The sequence below is a fragment of the Pteropus vampyrus genome, unplaced genomic scaffold (assembly GCF_000151845.1).
Source record: "Pteropus vampyrus isolate Shadow unplaced genomic scaffold, Pvam_2.0 Scaffold249, whole genome shotgun sequence".
NCBI lineage: Eukaryota > Metazoa > Chordata > Mammalia > Chiroptera > Pteropodidae > Pteropus > Pteropus vampyrus.
The window spans coordinates 1292261-1311070 of NW_011889030.1; the positions used below are offsets into that span (position 1 = coordinate 1292261).

General features: G+C 35.0%; 2 protein-coding genes across 2 annotated transcripts in view; one reads left to right on the forward strand and one right to left on the reverse strand.

The window, feature by feature from the left end:
• Window positions 1-18810, reverse strand: part of CTNNA3 (catenin alpha 3) — a 1489877-nt gene that overhangs the window by 835802 nt on the left and 635265 nt on the right. The gene's annotated exons all lie outside the window — the stretch shown is intronic.
• The window catches only part of LRRTM3 (leucine rich repeat transmembrane neuronal 3), a 165761-nt gene continuing 160490 nt past the window's right edge, over window positions 13540-18810 (forward strand). Inside the window, exons 1-2 of the mRNA XM_011374474.2 lie at window positions 13540-14111; window positions 14456-15987. Coding sequence (XP_011372776.1) covers window positions 14108-14111; window positions 14456-15987 — 1536 coding nt within the window. The 5' untranslated portion in view covers window positions 13540-14107. The remainder of the gene's footprint in view (window positions 14112-14455; window positions 15988-18810) is intronic.

Below are 18810 nucleotides of genomic sequence, written 5' to 3' on the forward strand. Positions count from 1 at the left end.
TTGAATCAGGTTGCTTCGAACTGGCTTCTAAAGTCATGCTTCTTGACCCTGCCAGCAAGCTTTATTTTAAGCTGCAGATGGTCCAGTAAGGTCCTTAATAAAATCCAATTTAAGCCAAAAAATCAAAAAACAAAACAAACAAACAAACAAAAAGCCTAAGATTATATTACAGGTGAGAAACAGGAGTAAATGTCTTCAGATTGCTCCTGCGCATATTGACAAGCAGCCCTCAAAAAAGAGTTTTTCTTTGAATACATGCTCACTATCTTTAGGCACAAAATGAAAGTGTCTTCAGAAAATTTCTCAGGTTGAAAGGGGATAAAGGAGCAATAAAAATCCATCTGCAACACTTCTTAGTGAAATACAAACTGCAAATAATAAAAAAAAAACAATATTCTGGCTAATTAACCCAAATTTTGAGAGTCAACTAAGTCACACTTTCCTCTTATACTTGAGCATATCTCGGATAACATAGACTTATGAATCAGCTACAGGTATTCCCTCCAGGACTTTTTATAAAATAGAAGAATCTTCCCCAAATCACCTTGATTTCTTCTTTCAACAAATACACATTGAGCATGTATTATCTGCTAATAGTAGATATTTAGAGATGAATAAGATTCCACCTTCCCTGAATTTAAAAATATTTTGTTGGAAAAATTTACATACAAATGATTACAATACAATGTATTTATATGTTATACATATGGTATATAACCCCAGAGTTCCTGTGAGGAAGTCACCAAAATCTCTAGAAAAGGTTTTATGGAGATTATAACATTTGAGATACATCTCATAGACGATTTCACCAAATAGAAAATGGGGGAAAACTGTTCCTATACAAGAGAACAATACAAACAGTGACTTAAGGCATGATAGAACATGTTCAGAGAATGATAAATTTGTTCAGAGAATGATAAATTGGTGTGAATGGATTGTAGGTTGCATAGCATATTGAATAGTGAGTGGAAGTAATGACAAAGGAATGGATTTGGACCAAATAGTAAAGGATCTTTGTATCAGGTTGCATCTACCATCTTGCAAACTGCAAATAACCCCACCTAAAGCACCAGCCAAAGCCAACATTAGAGGAATTTAAAATAATTTTTTGTCTACTGCAAAGAATGTGATGTATTAAACTCAAGTTATTGAAAAATTTATATAGTTGCCAAAATATTAATAGAGATTACTTTTGGATGGTAAAACCATGGTTCCTATGTTTTATCATAAATATATATTGCTTTACTAATGAAGAGAAACAAACTTAAGGAATAGTTTAAAGATATATGTTTCATTTCTATTTAATAAAACAGATTTAAGTCTTAGTTGTCTGGATAACTCTATATGAGGCTATAAAAAATTATCTGTTAATGTCTACTATTGTTTTTCATATGGCACAAAGATTTTAGTTTAGATTCAAGAAGACAGAATGGTTATAAAAAAAATACACTAGAATCAAAGGATCTAGATTCCTTTCAAAGTTCCTGCACTCATGTTATATATGAATTGAGACAGTTACTTCGTCTCTCTGGGATTCAGTTTTCTGATATGTAACATGTGGTTTGGACAGAATTATCTCAAAATCCTTTCAAATTCTGTGATTCTTTAAGCCTTTATATCACTATTACCTGGTGTTACTACAATATTTTTTCAAGTTTAACTTGCAAAGCTTGTAAGCCATTTGAAATTATATAAAACCTCTCAAGTCTTTTAGAAGTATTCACAGAAAACCTACAAAGCTTAAGAATTAGGACTAAAGGTCTAAACATGAAATGGCATGTTTGTTTGTTTTTTCTCTAGGCAGAAACGTAAACTAAATTATAAATTTAGTTTATAATTTATGCTATCTAATATTAAAAATTATATATACCAAATCAAAAATATTTTCATGATTTTAACTAAATACTATAAAGAGAAAAAATACAAACTTAATATAGTCTGTTGCCTTTAAGAAAAAGTCTGGCCTCAAATGCAGCCAAAAACTAGAAGAAATCACTTATATGACTATGTGATACTTATTACTAGTTTTTGAATAGAGGTACACAGTGGGTTATCAGAAGATACAAACTTATATCATAAATACATGGTTGCCTATTTGAAATATTATATTACATTTACTTGTAAAGCTCTACTTGCTAGTGATGTAATAACACACATATACACACACACCATATACATACATATCAAGTTCAGATTTTTCTAATTTTTTACTATTAAGCCACAAATAGAAATTAGAAAAGAGAAAAGTATATATTTTTCAATTTGAAAATGTATTCTGAAGTGTAAGAGATAATAACTAAAACCAAAATTTTGATACCAAAAAAGGTGGGAAACATTCATAATTCAGTTTCGAGTATAGTTGGTTTCTTAAGAAAACATATACATACAATTCCATTATATCTATTTCATTGTAAAATTATAAACTCATTCTTTTGAGGAAACATTTGGCTCAGGCAAATTAAACACATTTTTGATATTGAAAATGTTTATATTTGCAAGCAGTTATAAATATGAAATATGAAATGCTAGAGAAAATTTTTCTTAAATGAACATGATGACCTGAAAAGTCATTCTATTTCCACCAAATATATTCCCTCAATATCTACAGCAAGACATAAACATATGCAAAAAAAAGTATTTAAATAGATGTATTTTCTTAGCATTTTTGGAGGCTGCTGCTGCCTTGCCAAAATAAATAGGTCGGTCTAGACTAAAAGAAGGTTATGAGAGAAACTGCACAAAAGTAAAGATTCAAAGCTTAGAAATAAATTAATTAATGGGAGGGGGGGAGATACTTCAATTAAAACCAATAGAAGAGTAAGTAAAATAATGGAGACACACACTGAGTTATACAGCCAAAGAAGCTATAAGTAAGTACAATATACCTGACTTTCTTCTGTTTTAAAAGGTTGTATAGGGAAATTAGTACATAGTAAGACAGCATATAATGATACTGGTTAAAAGTTAGCCTGAAAGACATGAGCTACAAGGAGGACAGCAGCTCACATTTAATATTAAAGACATTTACCTCCATGTCTATCCTTGAGCTATAGCCCTGGCTCAAATAACAGCTTTGCAGTCTCTTTTCCATACCCCCGTCATCGCCTGCCATGCCTAAAATCTATCATGAGAAATTGAGATCTGAAACATGGCAGATAGATAGCACACTTTTATTGCCTCTTCCTCCTCAAAACGCATTTGATAAATGGACACAAATGAGGATAAAGGGGAATCAAGAATGGATGAGTGATTTGTATGAATTTTTTAGAAAACATAGAATATCTGATATGTGAGTAGAGTCAAGAAAGCTACAATCTAAGTTCTTACTGAAGGGGGACCCTACTTTGTACACAAAAGTCTTTAGAGGATTTAGAAGATGGGTGGTCACTGAAAGAATGGAGGCTGGTTTAAAGTTTTCATGGAGAGTGGTGACTGCCAGATCCCCATCTTAGCCCTCCAAAATCAAAAGAGTATCTGCAATAGACTGAATGTTTGTATTGTATCTCCCTCTCCTTGTAAATTCCTAAATTGGAGGCCTAATCCTTATTGTGATGGTATTTAGAGGTAGGGCTTTAAGAAGGTAACTGAGTCTTGACGGTGGAGCTTCCACAAATGGGATTATTGCCCTTTCAGAAGAGACAGAGAGATCTCCCTCTCTCTGCCATGTAAGGATACAGCAAGAATGTGTCCATCTACAAACCAGGAAGAGGGACTTCACCAAGAATCCAAACATGCTGGCACATTGATATTGATCTCAGACCTCTAGCCTCCAAATCTGTACATAATAAATTTCTGCTGTGTAAGCCACCTAGTCTACGATAATATTGTAGCAACAGTGTATAGTGCCAAGTGGGTACTAGACTTATCAGAGGATCACCTCATAAATTATATAAATGTCTACCACTATGCTATAAACCTAAAACTGATATGAGAAAATATCAAAAGTCAAATATAATTGAGCAATAGAAGGAAATAATACAAATAAAATTTGGGGGAAACCAACTAGCACTAGTACAGACAAAACTAAGCAAATTTGAGAAAGAGAGGATGAGAGAGAGGAAAAAAAAGAGAGAGAGAACAGTTTTAAGTGCAATAAAAAACAAAAAGTTGACTGAGAATGTAAACATAATCTAGTATACCGCTTAATCTAGCAGCATCACTGCTTATATAGTCATCTTAAATTAAATACTGTCTCCTTATTTAATACTATATTAACATAGAAAGTGGAGAACTGAGAAAGAGTGTGATACAAAATCTTCAGATATAGCAAGAAATGTAAATATCAACAAAATTCAGAACTATTATGAGAAGGAAATAAAGAGCAATTGGTGAAAAAAACTGAAGAGAAGCAAGTATCCATGTTTTTAATACAAACCTCTCATATTTGCTTTTCAAACTATGTACACAAAATTCAGTTCTCTAAGATTTTTTAATATTTTCCATTTCTCAGTTACCTATTAAATTTCAAGTACACTGAGAAAGCTAATACTATAAGCCATTATCAGCTAATACTGCAGAATTCATTTGTTGATAAATGGAAAAAATATCCAAAAAGAAAAGTCACCATAGGCACTGGGGACAAAGTACTGAAGATAAGAAAATCACTGAGGGAAAGATAAGGAGGCACTTGAGGGGAAATCTTCTCTTTTGATTACATGCGTGAAACTCACATTTGAACATTGGGCTTATTGTGTGAGGATGAGGTACAACTGATGTGGTCTGAAATAGTTCCTGAGTAGATGGGGTCACATCTGATGAAATAAATCTTCCTGGTGTCAACCCCCAGGCAGAAAACTGGGTCTAAGAAAGACAACTCTGTATAAATGAGTCATGTTTCTATATTTGTTCTCTTTTTGTTATCTCTTAATTTTTTTTTTAATTCCTTAAAATTCTGTTTAAATATTCAGCTGTGCTACTTGTTCCAAAAGGAGAATATATCCACTCTTGGGCTGAAGTGTCAAAAGGGGAGCTGTAATGCTAACACCACTATAAGGGTATTGGTCATGAGCAATAAAAGTCTCAAATTGCGATTACATCTGAGGGATAGAGAGTCACAGGAATCACTTCCTACTTGCTCTCCAATGTGAAGTTCTCAGAAAGGGATTTTCTGATCACTCTATCAGATTGTCACTAACCCTTATCTTCCATTACTTTTCTTTATAGCACTTAGATCTAGTCAACACTGTAATGTGTCTAAGATGTTTTATTTTTGGCTATCTAATCAACTAGAATGCAAGTCCTTTGATGGAAGGCACTTTGCCTTTGTTACTGTTGTTGTATCTGCAGCACCAAGAACAATGTAAGAGCTGGATAAATATTTGCTGAATAAGTAAATTTTCAATCTAGTATCCGATTTAAATACACATATTTTTTTATTAAGGACCCAAGGCATTTGCTTCCAGGGACTAAATGAATTTCTGCCTAAATCACTGTTTTGCCACATGGGGGCTCTGCTGTCAGCCACAAGGGATTCCCAAGCATTCCCTCACATTTTTATGGCAACTACTTTTCAGTCAGGATTAAGCATTAATGATACAGAGAAGGGTTCTCTGGCCTGGTTTAAGAGTCCCCAAATAGACTAAACTATTTTAGTGTAAAGTAAGGACCCACAGGTTCCTATTCTCTCCTACCGCACTGCAAACCTATGCAGGGTTTCTCTTCTCTCAGAATTTTAATAACTCTTAGGTCTGCAGCATAAAATTGAAAAATCAGACTTATTATTTGAGAAATAAAAATAGAATTGACCAATGGAACATTATGAATTTTTATCCAAATCAAGATTTCTATTATTTTTCCCTGCCTGGTGGTTGGGGAACTTAATTCTCAATGCTGATATTTTTGTCAGAAAGGCAAATTAAAAAAATATATACTAGTATACCCAGTTGAAACTATTATACACAGTGCTTTAAATAAAAAGAAAATTCTATAGACTGAATGTTTGTGCCTCATCCCCCAATTCATACATTGAAATTTAATCCTCAGGATGATGGTATTTGGAGGTGGGGCCTTTGGGAGATGATTAGGTCATGAGGGCTCTGCCTTCATGAATGGGATTAGTGCCTTTATAAAAGAGGCCCTTAAGAGCTCCTTTGCTCCTTATGCCATGTAAAGTAACAGAGAAGACAGCAGTCTATGCACCCAGGACGCAGGTTCTCACAAGACATGGAATTTGCCAACTCCCTGAGCTTGGATTTCTCAGCCTCCAGAACTGCTGAATTTAGTATCATACTCTTTCTCAGTTCCCCACTTTCTATGTTAACATAGTATTAAATAAGTAGACAGTATTTAACTTAAGATGACTATATAAGCAGTGATGCTGCTGGATTAAGTGGTATAGTAATTATGTTTCCATTCTCATAAATTTCTATTGTTTATAAACCACTCAGTCTATGGTATTGTGTTATAGCCTCACAAATGGACTAAGAGAGAAATTTTTCTTTGAAAAGTTCTTGTTACATCAGAATATATGTAAAGCAAACACAGCAAAATTTTTATTATGACACCATTTAAACGATGTTGACCTTAAATTCAGAGCACAGCCATCCATGTAAAGTAAAACATCAAATATTAAGGTACAAATTTGGTTAAAAGACTTTCATAATTACTCTAAAACTCCTTTGTTCTTCTCTGAGAAATTATAATAAATTTGAGAATATATACAAGACTATAAATTTTATAGTGCGGCTATAGTGGCATATGTTCCTTCATCGAATTTGCTCTAAATAAAAAGCTAGAAAACTGATTTCTCTCAATATAAACAACTACATATGAATTTTGACTGCTGTTCTTTTAATAGAAACTTTTTGAGCTTCTGTTAAAAGAGTACCTCAGCATCCATACAAAAATTAGCAGGTTCGTTTAGCAAGAAACAATATCAAATGATTGTTTTGGCTGACTACAGGCAAAAAAGGCAAGTGAGATGGAAAGTGAATATCAATGTTAAACCAACATAGACTCATGACCCCTTAATATTACTAATTGCTCTCAACCTTGCCATTTGACCCATTACTAAGTACTCTGTTAGCATAAACCGCAAAATATAAATACATATTTTCCTCCAAGATTTAAATCTCATATTATTCAAAAGTGCTACAAGTCTTAAATTTGCTACTAAAATTGAATCTATACCCTATGTGTCCATTTGAGGCTGGATATTCTGCTTATATTAATGAATGGACTCTTCTTCAACATATATGTAATTAAAATTTACTCCTTGCAAGTCAAATGACACAAAGTGAAGTAATCAACCAAATGTAGAATACGGAACAAGCTACAGTCCAAATGACCCAGTATCTCACAAAAAATCGATGGCATTAAATATTAAAAAGAGTTCAGAAATATGAAAACCAAATGCAATGTTTGGGCTTTGTTTAGATCTTGACTACAAACCAACTTTAAGGAGTTATTATTAATTTTCTTAGTTATAATAATGCTAGATGGTTAAATTAAAAGTCTTTATTGGTTAGAGTTGTATATTAAAATATATATGTGGGTAAAGTAGCATGATTTCTGAGATTTCCTTTTAAAATATTCTAGAAAAAAATGTGGGAAGGAAAGTGGGAATAGATCAAATAAAATTAGCAAAATATTGATAATTGTTTAAGTTGATGTTTATTATACTATTTTCCCTACTTTGATGTGTTTTTAAATTTCAACTAAAACAACAACAACAACAGTAACACCGTTATTTCCTCAAAGTCATATAGTCTTTTCAGTCTTCACAGTCCATTGCTAAGTGTTACACTTTAAGTTTGTTATTTTTCCCTATCTCCAAATTTAGCTTAGGGATATCTCTGCAGGAAGTGACAGTGAGGCATGCAATAAAACCTGAGAAAATGGATTGATGTTACAGCATAAATGTATCTTCAGGTAAGGAAGAGAGAGATGTGTTAGATAACCAGCTAAGGTCTCACTCATTTGAATTTGCCTTGTTCCAGAAAGACTGAGAAACCATTTTAATGGTTAGACCTGGAACTTTATTCATCCATTTATCTAAGTCAGAGATGTTCACTAAGAACCATATGTGACCAGACAGGGTTTTTAATGGACCCCTTGAAGCAAGCAGATGGAAACCAAGGATATTTTAGAGATGTGTTAATGCTCTGATCAGGATTTAATTACAAATGTACAAATGCAGATGAGTATTCTAACCAACTAGAAATGAAAAATATATATTTTTATAGCTGCAAGAAACTCTGTGTTAGTATTCTGACAAACCCTATTACATAACAGAATAACTGAGTCAAAAACATTAAGCTCTTTACAATATCTAGATTAAATGCATTTACTGGTTTATCGCTTTTTGATTTAGAACACAGAATATCAATGACATATGCTATATAATAACTACCTGTGTTATTAAAACTGTTGTAGAAAGGGAGTACTGAGGAATTTTTTAATAGTATTAGTAAATTCTGACTCCACCCTTGGTCACATTAGGGTCCCTTGATATATGTTCATTCCAATATATGCTCATGACCAGAGAACCTAGACAGAATCAAAAAATAATAATAATTTTCTCACAGGTACTCTGATTCCAGAAATATTTTATAGCATTTTATAGTCTACAATGTATTTATACATGAACTATAAAAACTGATCCTAAATAAAAGCCTTAAAGATTCACAGCACAGGATTTTTGTGTCCTATTTTGCAGAAAAGCAAACTGATACCCTAAGATGTTTGACCAGAGTCAGTTCCAAATTCTAAATGTCAACTGATAAATTCAATAAAAAGCATGTCATTCTCTAAATTATTATAGAAAGACACTGAATTCACCAAATTTATTTTCTAGAATGAGTAGTCTAAATGTTCTCATATCCAGTCTTTACATAATTTTCAATTTTCAACAAAGACTATAGCTCTTGCCCTCCCAGGCTATATGCAAAGATGTTGCCCTGTCTAGGCCATCTGAATAGAAATCCACGTTGCTATTGCTTAATGGCTAATTTTGCTAATCATTTTATAAAATATTTAAAAACACGTCATGGTGATTTGAGGCCTAATGTCAAAAAGATGTTTTCAAAAATTAAATTCTCCTAAACCTGAAGAAAAGTGAGAGCCAATTTCAGACTTACTCCAAATGTGTTGAACTCTTGATCTTATTCCCAACACTTGACCCACGGAAGCTGTTAATGACTTCACCAACCCCTCCATTTGCTCAGCCCATTAAACTAAGAGTTGTCTTTTTCTTCTTTAGCTATTACTTCCACTTCTAGTTCATTAGGAAATTCTTGTTGCTTTACCTAAACATATACCCAGAATTTAACCAATTCGTACCACTTATACCACACTGGTCCAAGACCCCCATCATCTCTCTCCTGGATTGGTACAATAGCCTCCTTACTGGCCTCCCTGCTTTTGTTCTTGTTCTTTTAGAGACTATTCCCACAGCAGTAACACAAGTGATCCTTTTAATAGGTAACTTGATCACATCTTCACTCTGCACAGAATATTGAATTGGCTTCCAGTTTTTCCCCGAATTAAGGCAAAATTCTTACATTGGCATACAAAGCCCTCCATGGCCCAGTACCTAGTACCAATCTGACTTCACCTCCAATTACGCTACCCCCTTTATCCCTGTACTCTATATCGGCCTCTTTGCTGTGCATTGAATACATGATCTGCTCTCACCTGAGGACCTTTGCACTGGCCATTCTCCATATATATTTAAGGTTAACAACCTCATCTCCTTCAAGGGTTTGCTTAAGCCACTTTCTTACTCTTTGCACTCCCAATCTTCCCTAGCCTTTTTACTTTTCTTTTTTCTATAGTAGGTTCTACATACATATTTTTGCTTCTTTTTTTTTATTGTAGATTTTACCCCTTTAGATTGTATGCTTAGATCATTGTTTGTACACTGATGTACTCCAAGTGTCTGAAACAGTGGTACATAGTGGATACCTATATATTTATTAAATGAATGAAATCTCTGAGGCCAACCCATTGTTAAGATATCAGTACATCCTCTTTAAGCTCTGATTTTCTAAGTTTGTAGTTGGTAATTCAGTTTTATATTGGCCTAAAATTTGGCATTATATACTGAGATTGAATTTATTTACCCAATTTAAACAAAATATATTAAGCTACTTGAAGTACTATAAGTGCAATAAAGAAAATCTTTAGATATGTGACACTATGTTTTATAATTGCATAAATCATTAAGGCCCTAGATTCATTGGAGAAATTTAACTTGTCAGGCAGTTTATAGTTTGTTCTGATGTGGTATTAGGTGTAAACAAATTTGCTAAATACGTAATGTAGTATAATGTTGCTTCTATTGAAAGGCAAATCAGAAATTATCATCTTGCTATAGTCAATGAGTAAAATGAAAATAAACTTTTAAAAGTACACCAGCAAATTACTAAAATCTTTTAGAATATGCTTTTCTTTTTTTTTTTTTTTTCTTTTTAGGTACTACTCTGTCTTTGGAGTCATTTCTATAGCTTCAAGTATTCAGTCTGGCTTAGGATTGTATTATTTTATTATGGATATCTCTCTACTAGCCTCATGGACGATCTTCCCTCTTCAAGAACTTCATTATCTTGAACTAGGACAGACCCCATGGTGATGCCAGCTTAAGAACTAGTACCAAGGTAGGGGCTACACAAAGTGCCTGGAGTCAGACTCAGTCCAAGAATGGTTACTGATTACTGTTGAAGAAAAGACCAACAGTCAGTTTTAAGAGGAAATATCAATTATGAGATCTAAAGGATGAAGTTGACGTCAGAACTACAAAGCAAGACAAGATCAGAAGCTAAGGTAACAGAAAATGTCTGCAAATTAAGGGCAAGGTGGGTAACACAGCAGAGAATGTTATTCACCATAAATAATCCAAGATCTCTCCTAGGAAAAGCAAAGTGAGAGAATTAAATTCTCAATGGACTCATTTGTGCTTCTGTCATCAGAGAATGAGGGAAGAACAAGAAGCACAAAGTTGATGGGACCTCCAGCCATCCTAGAGTGGCCCCATGGAGAAATGCAAGGTGAGAAGAAAAATCAGAAGTTTTCAAACAACGGAGCTATAAGAGAGAAATATTATTACAGTTACCTTTAGTCTTTTTTAACAGATACAAGTTGTCAAGCCCCATAGGGGATGTTAGATGATAAAAGTTGTAATATGCCAAGGGAATATTCAAAAATATATTTACTGTTCTCATGAAATTTACAGCTTAACTATGAAGACAAGAGCTGTCTATGAAAAGTGAAGATTGTTTGCTGACCATCTACATTTCTACTTTCCAGTGTCTTGCCTTTTACATACATTCTTTAAGAAAACTTTCTTCAAAATTGTATCCGATTTCACCGCCTGAGGAACTCTGCAGGGATCGATCCCTTGTGCATAAGACTAGCATTACATAACCAGTTTGTCCTATATCAAATGTACTTGTCACCCTCATAAAAATGTATTTGTTAAATGACTATTTACATCTATAATGTGCCATATGCTGTTCTAGGTATTAGGGAAACTGAAGTAGACAAAACACTTTTTGTCCCCATGGAACTTATATCACAATGTCATAGGTTTATATACCCTCCCTTCCTACTAGGAGAAAATGTATTATTTTTAATCACTCCCTTATAGTACATTTCTTCAACCTAGTTGTCTATCAGATTCTGCTGATAAGTACAGCCTCTTCCATTCCCATAAATCAGAATCTTGGGGAGGGATTGGAAAATTCATCTTTTTAATAAGCTCTCAAAGCATGAATAATATGGGGGGAACCAGTGCCCCGTTAATAGCAATCTGAAGAACTGGTGATTTTTGTTGGACTCTATCTGTGTGACCCCTTTTGATTGTCATGACTAACTGCTACCAAACTTCTCATCTTTAGAGAATATAAAAGCTCTCTGGGGTTTTCACAGCTAATTCACATAACAAAGACTAACAAGGCAAACTTTTAAAAAGAAGTATACCATTTATTTTTAAACAAAATGTTTTTCTCTATGGGGTAGAAGTTACCATATTCTGCTTTGAGGAAGAAAAGAATCAAACATAAATTACCAGTTACGGTCCACAGAATCAAAAGATTCATTTTAAAGGTAAAGTTATGGGGATTTAGGATGCTTTCTTATCAAACAAGGCAAGACTGAGTGAATCTCAGAAACCCATAGAAGAGATAATTATTAAAGTAGTTCTTTGTGAGTTAACAATTAGTATAGTTAACATTTAAGACTAAACATGTAACACCAACAAATACAATAAAGTTGATATTCAAATAATAACTAATGCAGGCTTATTACATGTCACACACTATTCTAGGTCCTTTAAAGATATTAAGATGATTTAATGCTCAACCCTCTATGAAATGGTTTTTTTTAATGTCCATTTTGTAGAAGAGAAAACTAAGGCATAGAGAAAATAAGTAAACTACTCAAAGTTACTTATTTTCTCTATGGTAAATTTTAGCCAGGATTTGAAGTTAGGTGTAAAAATCCATGCTCTTAATTACTAGACTAAACTGCCTATCCTTAGTTTTTATAATACTTCTTTAGAAGATTCATACTAAAAAAGTTTATACAAACCTATTCTAGGAAACATTAATTTTTTTATTTTATTTTTTATTACAGCTTCCCTGCCCCAATGCCTTAATCAGGCTAATTTTCATTTGACTTATTTTAAAATGAAGACAGCAATGTTGTTGAAGCAGGATCATTTAGTGATTAGAGGTTCAAGCATAAGAGAGATATGGTTCGGAATCTCATTTCTGCCACTTGTTTGCTATCTGACCTTGAGTAAGTTACCTCTCCAAGTCTCAGTTTCCTCATCTTTAAAATGAAAGTTATAATGGGACCTACATCATAATACTGGTTAAAGATAAAACAAGATAGCCCATTTTAAGCACTTAGAAAGTGCTCAATAAATATTTAGTGTAATAAATAATAGCAGCATCAACAAACTGAACCAAATGATCTCTTGATTCTTCCACTCGGACTGAAAATAGTTGATTTCTAATTTAAAAAAATAAAATGACAACCAAAACAACAAACCAAGCCACAAACCATTAAGCCAATTATGTCTTTCGTGGGAAAACCACAAAGGCTATTGGACACATTAATTTATATATCATTAGTTATCCCCTCTATCTAAAATGTATGTGTTCTAGCATCCTGAGACACCTTGCATAATATAACCACTGTGACTCCAAGAGGTCAAATGGGCAAGCAGTTAATGCTTCTCTATGAAAAGCTCAATAATTAATTTTATAAATTTAAATTCAAAGCCTACGTTGAGGTTAAGAAAAATTGACATTCGTTCTGTGGACTTAATGTCAAGCTCCAGGAAAACTCTGGACAGCACACATTCAGCTATTAAGACGAGGCAGACAATAAAGACATTGCCAAATTGTAAAACAAGACTCAGAAATTGCAGAAAATGTTGCTAGTTATTGATTATGGTGACCATTCAGTTCTTATTGAGACACCCAAAACAATCATTCATTTTCCAGCAGAGAGCCTGCTCATTTGCAAGATAAAAGAGAGACATTTCTGCACATGCCCATAATGTTCTTCACCACTGGGGGCAGCTTTACATAAGACTGCATTCACTGAAACCAAAGCAACAGTCCAAGCAGCTTTCAGAATGACAGTCTGCAGAAGTGAGCTGAGCGTGTGTGCGGTGCGGGGCTCAACTGCTTTCTGGGCTCCGACGCAGCTCTGTGGCTGAACTGGGTGCTCACCACCAGAAATGCTGGGCTATGGAATACAGATGTGGCAGCTCAGGTAGCCCCACGTTGCCTGGAGGAATACATCATGCTTTCCGATAAGAAGAAATTGTAGAAGCCAGTTCTTTTTTTTAAACCCCCCCCCCCAACAAAAAAAACTGTAAAGATGCAAAAACGTAATATCCATGAAGATCCTATTACCTAGGAAGATTTTGATGTTTTGCTGCGAATGTGGTGTTGGAATTTATTTGTTCTTGGAGTGTGCTGCGTGGCTGGCAAAGAATAATGTTCCAAAATCGGTCCATCTCCCAAAGGGTCCAATTTTTCTTCCTGGGTGTCAGCAAGCCCTGACTCACTACAGTGCAGCTGACAGGGGCTGTCATGCAAGTGGCCCCCTAAGCCAAAGTGAAAGACCCAAGGACGACCTTTGAACAATACAAAGGATGGGTATGTTTTGTCATTTTTCTTCTTTCCTTCTTAAAAAAAATAATAATAATAAAATCCTGTAGTTATGTATTAATTCTGCCTTAATTACTTTAGAGATTACCTTGCTCTGCTATAAGACTATAAATTCAATTGCTTAGTGGACACGTTTCCTGCTTAACTATTAAAAAAAAAAAAAAACCTAAAGATGGTTCTCTTTAAATAACAAAGAAATGATATTTGATGTTAAGTGTTGTTATCTAGATTCAAAATTTTTTAAAAGGAAATACATGCCTGTTTTTGCTTGATTAAAAATAAATGAATTCTCTTTTGGGGGGATAACTTTTCTAAGTTGTTTTTATTTCCAGGTTTCAATGTAATTAGGCTACTGAGCGGATCAGCTGTAGCACTGGTTATAGCCCCCACTGTCTTACTGACAATGCTTTCTTCTGCCGAACGAGGATGCCCTAAGGGCTGTAGGTGTGAAGGCAAAATGGTATATTGTGAATCTCAGAAATTACAGGAGATACCCTCAAGTATATCTGCTGGTTGCTTAGGTTTGTCCCTTCGCTATAACAGCCTTCAGAAACTTAAGTACAATCAATTTAAAGGGCTCAACCAGCTCACCTGGCTGTACCTTGACCATAACCATATCAGCAATATTGATGAGAATGCTTTTAATGGAATACGCAGACTCAAAGAGTTGATTCTGAGTTCCAACAGAATCTCCTATTTTCTCAACAATACCTTCAGACCTGTGACAAATTTACGGAACTTGGACCTGTCCTATAATCAGTTGCATTCTCTGGGATCTGAACAGTTTCGGGGCTTACGGAAGCTGCTGAGTTTACATTTAAGGTCTAACTCCCTGAGAACCATCCCTGTGCGAATATTTCAGGACTGCCGCAACCTGGAACTTTTGGACCTGGGATATAACCGGATCCGAAGTTTAGCCAGGAATGTCTTTGCTGGCATGATTAGACTCAAAGAACTTCACTTGGAGCACAATCAATTTTCTAAGCTAAACCTGGCTCTTTTTCCAAGGTTGGTGAGCCTTCAGAATCTTTACTTGCAGTGGAATAAAATCAGTGTCATAGGACAGACCATGTCCTGGACCTGGAGCTCATTACAAAGACTTGATTTATCAGGCAACGAGATCGAAGCTTTTAGTGGACCTAGTGTTTTCCAGTGTGTCCCGAATCTGCAGCGCCTCAACCTGGATTCCAACAAGCTCACATTTATTGGTCAAGAGATTCTGGATTCTTGGATATCCCTCAATGACATCAGTCTTGCCGGGAATATATGGGAATGCAGCAGAAATATTTGTTCCCTGGTAAACTGGCTGAAAAGTTTTAAAGGTCTGAGGGAGAATACAATTATCTGTGCCAGTCCCAAAGAGCTGCAAGGAGTGAATGTGATCGATGCAGTGAAGAACTACAGCATCTGTGGCAAAAGTACCACGGAGAGATTTGATTTGGCCAGGGCTCTCCCAAAGCCCACATTCAAGCCCAAGCTCCCCAGGCCGAAGCATGAGAGCAAACCCCCCCTGCCCCCCACAGTGGGAGCCACGGAGCCCAGCCCTGAGACCGATGTTGACACTGAGCATATCTCTTTCCACAAAATCATCGCAGGGAGCGTGGCCCTTTTCCTGTCCGTGCTCGTCATCCTGCTTGTTATCTACGTGTCATGGAAGCGGTACCCTGCCAGCATGAAGCAGCTGCAGCAGCGCTCCCTCATGCGAAGGCACAGGAAAAAGAAAAGACAGTCCCTAAAGCAAATGACTCCCAGCACCCAGGAATTTTATGTAGATTATAAACCCACCAACACGGAGACCAGCGAGATGCTGCTGAATGGGACGGGACCCTGCACCTTTAACAAATCAGGCTCCAGGGAGTGTGAGGTATGAACCGTTGTGATAAAAGCGCTCTTAAAAGCTGGGAAATAAGTGGTGCTTTCTTGAACTCTGGTGACTATAAAGGGAATGTGGTGTCCCCTCCCATTCCCTCTCCCTCTCACTTTGCTCGCAAGGTCCTTCCCTGTCCGTTTCAGTACAGTCATAATACTGGTCATTTTCCTCTCATACATAATCAACCCATTGAAATTTAAATACCACAATCAATGCGAAGCTTGAACTCTGGTTTAATATAATGCCTATTGTATAAGATCCTTTACTGATGCCATTAATGTCACACTTGTTTTAAGATAAAACTTCTTTCATAAATAATCCCCCACATCTGCTGTTATTTTCCTCCTGGTAGAAGCAAATCTACAGTTCCAGGAGGTTTGCAGTTCATTGGCAAATCAAGGAAAAAATGAATGGTCCCAGGTACTTGGATCTTGAACTGATTCCAGGAGAAGGCTTGCTTACAGGAACATTTAGACACAGAGGATTAAAACAATGCCTGGCTTAAAAGAAAACTGCAGGGAACTATCAAAAGATGGTGCTGGGTTAAAGCAGCACCATGAGCTGTTTTCAGAGGTGTCTGAATTATAAGGCGAGTCTAGGGAAAAGTGTTGAAGGGTTAAAATGATGCAAGTAGACAACTGCAAAATACGAGGGGATGAAAAAACACAAAGTTATAGACTTGAAGTCTTATCTCCAAAATCCGTCCCTGTAAAATCAGGATAGAGGTTTCACTGTCAATTTCTTTTAGCCTCTACATTTCCAAAATAACGAAATTAACTGAATAGCCAAGAAGCAAATTTGAGGAGGCAGATTTCTCCGCTGCTCCTCACCTTAGGGAGCTTTCAGAGATGAGGCTTGCAAATAGGAAGGCAGCTTGCTATATGTATGTGGTTGGGAGCTTACCAAAATTTCTCTTTCCTGCTCTTTCAAGGATTCTAACATAGTGAGTGGAATCATTAGCTGTCTGTTCTTCTGTCTGGGATTTGTCAGGCTGTCCTGTTGTGTTCCATCATGTGTCCTGTACACACTAGTCCCCTAATTACTGACACTTTATTCAGAGGTGTAAAGAGAACACGTTCCAAAACATGCTTGCTACCAACAGCCTCATTAAAAAGGATGATTTTGATAATGTCTTAATAAATGTATAAAATAAATCTTAAAGGAAAAAACACCAATTCTATGGCACTTGTCTTTGCTTTTCTATTGCTGATGTTACAGTGTCCCTATGTTCATCTGTATTGTGAACTCATCCATCAGTATGACTCTGTACAGACCCTGTTGGCAATGTGCAAGCTGCATGCATGTTTTTATGTTATAGGTGAAAGTTTATTGACTGCAGCACAAATATCACAGCTTCTGTATTTAAGTAACTTTGACCACAGTTCATTAAGATTTTAGAAAAATGTCTTTAGTCTGTATCCTCTTTCATTCTTTAAAATGAACAATTCAATTACAGGAGCAAAAATCAGGAATTGCAACATTAAGTCTGTTTCACTTAATTTGGCTTGAAAGCCTCACATCTTTATTCGTGTCCCTGTTCTTTCAAAACAGAATCATTGCAGTAAAAAATAAAAAGTAAATGGTTATTTTTACCAGCATTTTTATATACTTTGGAGGCTTTTCATATGCTGAGAGGATAAATCTACGCAAGTCACCATGAAATATAATTGCAAGGAAGCCAGATTACAAAAATCATACTTTTATAAGCAATAAGAAAAAGGAACATTTAAAGTGGACTTTGATTTTGATTAAATCTTAAAATAGATGGCAGTTCAGAAAAGCATCATAGCTACAATATATTTACCTATAAATAATTGTTGACTATTACACGTATGAATGGCAAATTGTCACAGATTCCCAATTGATTAACAATGCAGATACTTCCTTACAGTACTATGAACTGGATGACTGAGCCTACTGTGATGTTTTTCACTGAAGCTGTAATTTTACATTTTTCATAACATGTCAGTAAATACTTATTCCATCTAAAAAAGAAATTTTCTTTGGTCAGACTCATTTTTATCTGTACTAAAGATGCTTGTATTAATTAAATACAGTGTGAAAGTGAAAAAGCCCATTTCTATTCTTTGACTTGACTTCTGCCTCACTTGCCATGGATACCAAAGAAATTTAACCAAGGCATATTTATACTTATATTTTTGAATTCTTTCAAATTCTCAATTCTGTGGTATTGCTAGTATATATAAAATATATTTGCTCTATTGGAAAGTATTTCCAAAATTCAAAGCACTTGGAATGTAAGATTAAATGAATGAACAGCATTTTGAAGACTAGTAATTTTTAAATGCCTAACTTTGACGCATTATTAATTTAATAATAGTTAAGAACCAACAATAAAATCTTTTAGATAGTAAAACTTATTTTAATATGGGACATAAAATTACAAAAAGTGAAAAAGGATCATTTCCCCTTTTGGGGAATGAGGCTTCTCTAGTTCTTAGTATCGTCTAATTAAGTATATAATCCTTATAGGTTAGAAAATAACTAGTTTACCACTATAAATTTAACAAAACCAACTAAAGAATGTTCTCCTCAAAAGCTGTTGCCTTCACCCCCACTTCATGTCACTTTCTGGACTTCAGATAATAAACCTATTTTCCTTAGTAGTTCGAACTCAGTGCATATGAGAGAAATATAATTGATATTCCATTTTTCTAGCACAAATTTACGTGAAGTATCTGATTTCTCTCAAAGATGAGGACAGTTAAATAAATAGCCTGACCTGTTGAACTACTCAGCAGAGATAAATCGAGGCAGAATTGATTCACTCAGTATTTTGAATTCTTTGCCAGAGAA